General features: G+C 55.1%; 1 protein-coding gene across 1 annotated transcript in view; it reads right to left on the minus strand.

Moving 5' to 3' along the window:
* RTN4R (reticulon 4 receptor) overlaps positions 1–9,757 on the minus strand; it is a 76,907-nt gene extending 67,150 nt beyond the window's left edge. Inside the window, exon 1 of the mRNA XM_030501910.1 lies at positions 9,153–9,757. Coding sequence (XP_030357770.1) covers positions 9,153–9,174 — 22 coding nt within the window. The 5' untranslated portion in view covers positions 9,175–9,757. The remainder of the gene's footprint in view (positions 1–9,152) is intronic.
* Between the last annotated feature and the right edge of the window lie 544 nt (positions 9,758–10,301).

Below are 10,301 nucleotides of genomic sequence, written 5' to 3' on the forward strand. Positions count from 1 at the left end.
GCACCCAGGAATGGACACAAATGCCCCAAAGGCAGCTGGCACAATGCACGTGGAAGTGCATCTCTTTAAGGGAAGGTCTGCATTCAAACCAAGTTTAAGTGGAGGCAAACCTCAGCTAGCGTCATCTTCACCCGAGTGAAAGCCAGTCTAGCTGAAGGTGAGTGGGGACAGAACTAAGCAAAGTCTGCATGGACATGAAGCAATTGGCCTTCACGGTGGCCAAGGTCTGTACAGAGGTCCCAGCCCTGCTGTTAGCAGAAGAGCCAGGGGAAACTGCCCCACCTGAGCTTATGGAAGGAAAGCTGCCTGGTGTCTTCCAGCCCGAGGACACTGAAGACCTCCCTCCTGCCCCCAGGGTGGCCAATTCCAAAGCACCTCTGGGCTGGGTGCACAACACAGCTTCAGAACTGGATGTGCAAATGCTGACGGCTGCAGCTCCTCACAAGCACAGAAAATGCCACACTCCTGGAAACCCAGAGCAAGGCCCTGCACTAACACTCAGTGCTATTGCTCCTGAACAAGTAGGAGGGGAAGGGTACTGCTACTCTGAGCCTGCTCGTTCTTGCGTAAAGGCGGCTGACCCGTGCAGGCGGACAGTGCCTGGTGGTAACACCAGAGAGGCTCCACTTCACAAACAGCTTCAAAGTGCCCCCAGACCAGGACACTGGTGTTCTTGTGCAGCACAGAGAGGCAGTGAGCAGTAAGTACAGGCCTGCACCACATTACTCGCCTGACAACACCGGCTGCTGTCAAACTGTGTGGATACCAGGAGCGTTCCCAGCACACAGACTCGGGTCTTTTCTCTGAAGGGAAAGGGATAGACAGCCCTCTAGTGTAAAGCCAACGCTAACAGTGCTTGCACAGACATGGACAGCATCAGTGACAGCCAGACCCACGCTGGACACGTGCTCTTGGGAAGGGACCTGTGCCCATGCAGATGGTTTTGCTCCCCAACTGCTCACACTGCAACTTCCCACCACCCCTCAAAACATGCCAATGCCCTGAATATGCACCAGTCCTAATGGTCCTGGAGGCTTTCAGGTGATTGTTTTTCTCTGCAGAGGCAAACACAGTGTTAACAGCCTCAGTGTTTGCTTTTAGGATTTCAAAAGGTGCCTTTTGTCAGAGGAGGGTGCGGGAGCCTTCGCTTGCAAAAGACTTTTGAAATCCCCTCTTGCCCCACAGCTGGTGTCTCTGACAAACCCCCCCCATGGTGCCTGGAAGCAGGAAAGCTGAAACATGCAAAGATGTTTTCCTTTCCTCTCCCTCCTCGCCTTCTGCTTAAGAGCCAGCCTGAGTTCACATCTCCTCCCTGCACACGTCGCTGTTATGCACATGGGGCATTGCGCGTGGCTCTGATCATCAGTCACAGCCGTAAGAAAGACGCACAATTACAATCAATATTTAAAGTCATCAAACAAGCACACCCAGATTTAAGCAGTCACACAATTCACTCTGACATAACGACCCGGGTGCGGAGCAGAGCTGTGCTGGAGCGCTGAGAGCATGGGTCTGCCCACAGGCTTCACAGTGTAATGAAAACACGCCACTTTTAAACACTTTCCCCAATCCAGCTCACAAAATCTGTCGCTTTGATGTGAACGGTCCCAGCCTCAGCCTAATCAGTCACTTTTACTTTCTCTTTAGTAGCTAAAGATGCAAATGAACTCCCAGCAAACTGCACAGCTCCAGGAGAAGAATTTCACAGCCAGATGGTTCCTGCAGAGGATTTGTTCTTTAAAACAAAAGAGTGAGCCCGTTTCCCCAGTGAGCAGCACACAGGAGGTGATCTGACACACGAGCAAGCTATTCTGAACTGTTATCCTAGAGCATCGCTTCCACCATAGACATGCCCCTTCTTCCTAAACCATCATGTCAATTGTAATTATCACTAATAACTGATCAATTAGTACAAGTCCATGCAAGGCACTATAATTATCCCGTGCACTCAGGGAAGAAAGGGAAGCGTCAAATTTGAATGCAAACAGTCCTTTGTTTGCAGCAGAAGGTACAACACAGGGAGATGAAAGAAAGAACAACTGTTAAAAAGGCAACAAGATTCAAAGAGCCATCTGAGAGAATATGTCAAACTCCCACGAGATGGAGCAAAGCTGTGATGGGCTGGAAACCCCCATGCAGGCAGTGAACCTCACTCTGCTGCTGTATTTGATTTGTTTTCTCTGGACCTTTTTCATGTCCATGTGGAATTGCAGCTGTGGATGGGGATCAAAGCATAGCTGACAATAAAGACTCTCCAGACCTTCATGGAGACCTCCTTGAATAAAGTACAGAAATGCAAGACAATAAAGTTTTTCTCAGTCAACTGCAGGAACTAAACAGCGAAACAAATATCATTTGGCGAAAGGACTTTGATCACATGAGGATGTTGATGGTGGAAGGAAGAAGACAACCCATGTCAAGGAGTAGCTTCTCCTTAGCTGTCTGGACTGGAACCTGGGGAGCAGCACAGGGAACAGGGAACAACTATGGAGCTTTGGAGAAGCCAAGTGCAGGATGGAAATCCTGGGCTTCTTCAAGTGTTTCTGACCCACTGCTAAATAACACTTCCATATAATAAAGAAACCAGTTCACATGCAGGTAAGCATCTGTTTACCTGAATGTCCAGGATTTTTGAATGAAGAGGAAAAGTATGAAGAAGTACTCACTCGGTAGAAGAAGTGCATGAGGTTCTGCACCTGGAGCAGAATAATCCATGCATCAGTACCAGCCTGCATACTGTGAGCAGCAGTCTGCTGCCAACGGCCTGGGAGCTATGGTGGGCACCAATGTGAATATGAATCATAGAATCCCAAACTGGTTTGGGTTGAAGGGACCTTAAAGCTCCTCCAGCTCCAACCCCTGCCACGGGCAGGGACACCTTCCACTAGAGCAGGTTGCTCCAAGCCCCTGTGTCCAACCTGGCCTTGAACACTGCCAGGGATGGGGCAGCCACAGCTTCTTTGGGCACCCTGTGCCAGTGTCCCAGCACCCTCACAGGGAAGAATTTATTCCTGTATATGAGCAAATGGTTACAGCAGCTACATCCTGGGCTGTGCTGAGAGTCAGTGGATGGCAGAGAGGGGGAAGTTACTGCCCTGCTCTGCCCAGGGCTGGGAGGCTGCACCTCCAACACTGTGTCCAGTTGTGGACCCCTGAGTCCAAAACTACCATAGGGAAACCAAAAAGGTCCAGTGGAGGGTGAGTTACATGGTCAGAAGCCTCGAGCATATGTCCTACAAGGTCAGGTAGAGGGAGGTAGGATGGTTGGGTCTGGCAAAGAGGAGGTGAAGGGGCAATCTAATGGCAACCTACAGCTACTCAAAGGCAGTTACAAGAATGACAAAGCCAAATACACCTTAGTGAAGCCAGAACAAAGAGCTGGCCAAGAGCCGCAGTTTGGGAGGTTCAGTTCAGACAGTAGGAAAAGGTTTTTAATCACCTCCAGTGCTGGGAAAGGCGAGTAAGTCTCCATCATTGGAGATTTCCCAAGCTTGGCTAGAGAAAGCCACAGCAGACCTGATCTGGCATTAGCCCCGCTCAGGGTAGAGTCTGGCCCCTCCATAGGGCCCATCCAACCAGCACCTCCAGGATTCTGGGGTTTGACCATGCTAAACCATATCCTCAGAGAGGTATCTGCTGCTGCAGTGTCCAGGAAAGGCTTCCAGCACAGGGTGTGTTTGAGGATGGAGAGTAAACTCTGCTTTAACTGACATTGATGTGGGACTCCATGCTGGGAGAGCTGCACACGGACAATACACCCAAGGGCTTCATCCCCACATGCAGCCAGAAAAGCAAACGCACACGTGTGCAAGACAGGAATGTCTGGAAGTGCCTGCTGCCTTCCTGAGCACCCTGACTGTGACCCCCTCAACACCTGCTCCTGTGCTCACAGGGACAACCACTTACTCTCATCAAGCATGGACCCAGGCACTATGTGCACCATCACTCCTACTCCACCACTGCCCTGCCTAGTGATGCACAAGAGGTATCCCAACCATGCCAAAGGGACATGGGCCATTCATGGTCCTGACCCAGACCAGGTGACAAAGGGCTTGAGTAGCCTTGGCCAGACAGGCCAAGAAGTCTGAGCTAAGGCGGAAAGAATATCTCCACCCTTGGAGATGACATCCATCCTTGACAGCCCCTGAGCAACCTGATCTAGCTTTGAGATGAGCTGTACTTTGAGCAGGAGGTTGATTAGATACCTCCAGATGTCTCTTCCAAACTATTCTATGTTTTTATGACAGCAAAACATGCTCTAAGCCCTGCTTTGCCTGGCTCTGACACTGGACCCTGACACTGCTGGCTGGCTGGGGGAGAAGGGTTGCAGCCTGCTACTTGTGAGTCATCAGGCTGATGCTTCACACTGCTGAGCTACCAAGAAACTGTACCAAACCCCACAGCACTGGAGTACTTCCTTGCTTCCAACTTCCCCAATGTTTTGCACATGCTTCTGTAATGCTTCTGCTTTTCTTGACAACCATGAAGGCTACAAAATCAAACTCAAAGTACTTTTCTAACCCCCTGACTGCAGGAGCAGAGACTTGGGAGGGACAGTAAATACTGTAAAATCTGCTGGTGCTATTGACCAGCTCTAAGCTACAATGCAAAGGTTGTGGGGAAGGCAGGCCAGACCAGAGACAAACCTGCTGGTGATGCAGCAACACCCCTGAGGGGAATATCATCGGTCTTGTCACCTGGCACTGTGTCACTGCTCAAGGAGTGATCTGCAATTGCACAGACCTCCACGTTTTAGCTCTGGGCTGATCTTTAAAAGCATATTCTGGAACCCTTGGGAGATAACTCAGCATCACTCTCCTGCATTAGAGCTGGAAAAGCTGAAACTAAATCACAGAAAGGTTCATTGACCTGGTCAAGGATACAGAGAAGTCAGCAGCAGGGCCAAGACGAGATTCCAGAAGCCCTGGCTCCCAGGAGCTCTCTAAAAGCCAAGTAAATATGGACAGGTATTGTGCAACACATGCAGATGTGTTTTGTGTTACACAGAGGCAAGGCCTTTCCACACACGCTGCGCACACCCCATAGGAGGTATCTCTGTCCCTTTGACATCAATTTGCTCTGAGTCTACACATCATCCCTGAACACCACCATCATGGATAATCAGCCACCCAAGCCTCATTCTGCTGCATGTCTCAGTGGCCATAAAAAGACACCAGTGCCGGCTGAGGTGCCCATTAGCTGCCCACAGCTCCCAGCTCTCCATGAAAACATGGAAGGATCCACCCTTTGCTTCTTTCAGCTGACTATGACTTTTCAGTACAATTGTCTCCCTTTGTCTCAGTCCCCGGAAACCTCCAGGAGTTGCAACCACAAGCATGAAAGGGGAGGAGAGGCTGGACTTTGTAGATCACAAGCCTCGCTCCTCCCTCCCACACCTCTGTGTGTGCCTGTGATGGAGGAGCCCTGAAACCCCATTACTCACAAATTCCAGATGGATCTATGTGGCTCTAGGACACAGCACCAAGCTTCCTGCATGAGCAGAAGGAAGAAGCCCTAGTGCAATCCCCAGCCCTTGCAGGCACCATACTATAATGCTGCCTCTTACAAGGCCTCGTTGCAGTGGTACAGGATACTCCTATTCCACTCTGTGTGTGCCTCCTGCATAAAGAAAAAAATCTCTCTAAGAACATCAAAAGAGGAACTTGGCACTCAGAGATATGTCTTAATGAAGGTGACAGCAGCAGAAAGCATTGCAAATCCAAGGGGAAGAGAATGCACACCTAATTAGACTGACTCCTTTCTTCTGCCTCCGGCTGGATGCGCAGGGTGAATCCTACTCTGGGACCGCAGCTTCAGCCCCTCCAAGAGCATACACCCGGGGCCAGGCTGTGTGAGCAACTGGCACAGCAGCCGTTTGCAGGCTCAGAGCAGAGATTAGAGCTCAGAGATTCGCAATCTTCCTTGTCCTGCTTTGTGCTGAGGCTCTGGCTCAACTGATCTTCCCGGTCCCTCCTCCTCTCCCTCCAGGCTCGGGAGGATGGCAAGGGAAGGAAGACACCACGTTTTCCAGGGCAGGCAGCAGCTCCCCACAGCCAGTATCACCATGCATGCAGTGTGTGTAGCAGTAAGCCTGAGAGCTGGCCTCTGGAACATCCTTCCCCTTCCCTGCCTCCATCTCATAGTCTCCCCTGCTGTTTCCGAGCCAAAGAATGTGGAAAACTCACACAAGCGCTGCTGGATTTTCCAGATTTTGCTTATTCCTTTGGAAGGTTTAATGGCCAAAGTCCTCATTGGTGTCAGAAGAAGATGACACAGGCACAAGGCCTTCATTCCCAGCACACTGGTTGTCACAGAGTTATCAAGACATCATGTAAGTTGCGGACCCCCACATCCCCTGTGCCAGCTCCAACTCCACGGGGAGCCACCAGGCTGAGTGGACAGACAGACAACCATTCCCTGCCCTCTCCTTCCAAGCCGTCTGAGCAGGGAAGGTACCAGACGAAAGCAGAGAGAGCACCTCAGTTGTGTTGCAGTTTGTCCCCTTGCTCTTTCCCACCACCGGTGCCTTCACACTTAGGAGCGGCGGGAGGCTCCCGGGTGGGTTTCACTCAAGTGAAGCCCAGAGCACCTGGACGCGGACGGAGGTGATTAATGAAGGACCGGGCTTGCCGAGGCAGGGCCGCCGAGCTCCCCGCGCTGGCGGGGAGCAGCATAGGCGCCCGCTGCCCAGAGCCACAGCCGCCGGGGGAGCAGCGGCGCCTTTCCCACCGCTTCTCATTATCTTCCGAGCGAGCTTTGTCTGGCGCTCTTAGTGGGGAAAACATCCCAGCGGCAGCAGGGCTACAGCGGCATCTGCACGGACACAGCACCGGGCGCAGCGGCACCTCCGCCTTTTTGTCCTGATGTTCCTCTTTAGAAACCCGCTCCAAACACCCTCTCTGATGGTCCCATAGGGGCCGAGATATGTGCTGCCTGAGGGGAGAGAGGGGGGACCCAGCTCAGGAAATGCTGCAGCCTCCTGACGCAAAGTGAACATTACACAGAAAGGAAATATAAAATAATATGCTGATGAATCGTGTTTTCTCTCAAATCGTTGCTCTCACAGCAGTGAATTAGTCTCTGAAGTGGGTGCAGGTTCTCATAGTACCTACCTGTCAAACATAGCTTGTGGTTGGGTTTTGGTTTTAAATAGATTTTATAAAAGAATAAGTACGGAAAGGCCTCTTTCAATAGAAATAAATTGTGTTAATAAGGCAGTAAGTGCTGAGAACAGGCAAAAGCTCTGCTGCCAAACTGCCCCTGGTGGCTATTGCTGGCTTAGACTTGAAGTATCCTGGCAGCCCGCGGTGGGAAATGCAGTCCACATACAGTAGGATGGGCATTCATCTAACCATCATCTCCCAAGGTTCGTAAGGACTTTACAGTCACACCTAGCAGCAACCCAGGCTCCCCAGCCTCTCACGGGAGCAGTTCATAAACTGCAGGGAAAAAAACCCCAACACAAACCCCTCAAAGCCTGTTCTATAAATAAAGCACAGTTTTTATATTTCATTATCTGTGCGTTGTTTCACATCATGCTGGTAGCAGCCGGGAGTGTTACAGTGTAGAGGAAGTGCTGCAGCAGGATGGTTGAGAGGCCACCCTGGGTGCCTGTACCACACCATCACCTGGGTACCACTACACACAGCCCACTACTGCCCTACAGCATCACCGTACACAAACAACCCACACCACCAGCTTGGCACCAGGACTGTGCCTTGGCACACAACCATGGGGTTCACATCACCAGGTAACCCGTGCACCAGGCTACGGTGCAGCACATAGCAAACATCAGTATCTCCCTCAAGGGCCCGTGGGAGAAACCATCACTGCAACCTGCTCCCAAGGTGTTTTCCAAACAGGAATATATTGGCCGTTTCAGGTTTAAAAAACGATGCAAACTCTCTAAAGGAGGTGGTGTGCCATTTGGATCAGGGCTTGGAGATGTCCTTTAATCACCACAAATAAATCAGCCAGAGTGCCCTCCAAAACAGAAAGGAATAAAGAACAAATAAATAAATAAAAATACTGTATTTATGCCACTGATGGGAACAGGAAGCAAGCTGGAGATGGCACACACGGGAGGAGGCTCTTCATGCCCAACGCTGCCTTGACCAGCAGCCTGGACGGCAGACGAGCTCCTGCACTGGGCTGATCCCTCCAGCTTAAAATTGCAACCCGTGGGCTGGGTTTCCAGCCAACACACCCGGGTGGCGGCACACGCTTCTCCGAGTGCTCTGAACCTGCAGCGTGAGAGCGTGTGTTCCTCCGAATGTAGATCTTTATTCGGGTTCCACTCGGAGCGGCACGGCGGGGCGGCTCCGACAGCAGCCGCAGCCCCAGCCCTCCACACCGGGGCTGGGAAGCACAGACCACCGCCAGGGATGCCAGAGCAGATGGTAAAAGGGCTATCTCCAGCCACAGGAACCGGCCCCGCCGCATGCTCTGTGCCCACGGGGGGTCTCCCCCAACACCCCCGGCTCTTCCAAGCTAAAGGACCCCGCACCGGGCAGACCGGAGCGAGGGGCAGCCCAGCCGCACCCCGGTAATCGCCCTCCCTCCCGGAGGAGCCTCCGCGAACTTCCCCGGTCGGAGGCTCCCGCCGGCGGCCGGGCCCGGGGAGCGGAGCCGGGGCAGCAGCTCCGAGCCCCCGCGGGGTGTGGGTTGGAGAACGCGCGGTGCCGCTTACCCCGGCGGTACTAACTTGGCCCGGGCACCCCAAGGCCGATCCGAGGCGGGGGGCGGCTGACCCGCTGGCGGGGGCTCAGCCCGCTGCTCTCCATCCCTCCCGCTGCCTTGCTCGGCGGATGGAGCCGCGCCGCGCCGGGGCGCAGCCCGGTACTCGCTCCCGCTCCGGCCTCGCCTCTCATCCGCTCCTGCAGACGCGGATCTCCCGCTCCCCACCGCGCCCCACCGACCGCCCGGCCCGGCCCCCGGGGGTCCGGCCCCTCTCCCCCGCGGTGGGACCGGGCCGCTCCCGCCGACCAGGCGGCGAAAAAGAGAGATAAAAATAATAAAATAAAGACAAATAAAGTTGCAGCGAGGGAAGTTCCCGGCACAGCGCGAAGTTGGGGACGCGGCCGCCCTGCCCCTGCCGCCCCCCGGGGGGCCCCGGCGGGGGGTGGGTGTGGGGGACGCGGGGACGCACCTACCTTCAGCTATCGCCCTCTTCATCTTAGGGGTCTGGGAAGGCACGTCTGGAGGCGCAAAGTCGAGCGGCGGCGGTACAATCCTTGCGGGAGCGGGGCAGATCCTCGTGCGAAAACTTCAGCCCGAGCGCGGAGCGGCGGCGCTCGGGGCGGGGGGTCGGGGTGTCCCTCTGCCGGCGGCCTCGCTCATCGGGGGAATGAGCAGCCCCCGTGCTGGAGTCAGCATCCAGGCGAGGCTCCCCCTCCCTGCCTCGCTGCCTGCCTCCTCCCTCCGTCCGTCCTTCCTCCCTCCCGCCCGCCGCACGCACGGGGCCGGGGCTGCGGCAGGGCAGAGCCGGCGGCAGGGAGCGCGGAGCCCGCTGCACTGTATCCCGGGAAGAGAGCGAGCGAGCGAGCGAAGCGGGGCGCGGGGATGGAGAGGCGATGAATGTTTTATGGGATCATGTGGTTTGACGTGAGAGGAATCAGCCTAGATCGGATTTACTGGCTGGAGGAGTGAGAGGGAGGACGGGGGAGACGGGCACGGGATGGAGGGAGGGGCCGCGCCGGGGCACACGGAGCGCGCAGGGGACGCTCCGACGGCAACGGCGGGTCCTCGGCGGAGCCCCCGCGGTGCGCGGCCGCGGCCCGGGCAGGGCTGCGAGGGGCCGGGCGGCGCCGGGCGGCTCATTCCTGGAAGAGAGGTGCCACCTAAAGGAAGATGCGGAAAGGGAAGCCCGGGATGCTGCGGGCATCGGCCCGGCCCGCTCCCCACCGCAGCCGCGCCCGGCGCTCACGGCTCGGGATGCCGGGCCCGGGCGGTCCCGCGGGATGCAGCGCAGCTGCGGGGTGCTGGAGGGTCGGCGGGTGTTTTGGCCCCCCGTTGTGGTCCCCGGGGAGGCGGCGGAAGACCCCAGGCAGCGCAGCATCCCTCACCCCCCGCCTGGTTTTGCTTCTGCTGGTGAGGAGCCGCTGCGTTCCCCGGAGGAAGCCTGGCATAGACAGGCCCTGGGATAGGGTCCGGAAGAGAGAGGTCTTCCTCTGGCATGTCTGAGCCCTCTCACCACGTCCCACCCCTGCTCTTTGGGATCACTCTCCAGTGCATGGGAAGGATAACAGCTTACCTCAGTTTACCCAAAAAGCATGGGGCTTACACTGGTCGTGGATGAGGCA

The sequence above is a fragment of the Strigops habroptila genome, chromosome 11 (genome assembly GCF_004027225.2).
Source record: "Strigops habroptila isolate Jane chromosome 11, bStrHab1.2.pri, whole genome shotgun sequence".
In the NCBI taxonomy this organism is placed as follows: domain Eukaryota; kingdom Metazoa; phylum Chordata; class Aves; order Psittaciformes; family Psittacidae; genus Strigops; species Strigops habroptila.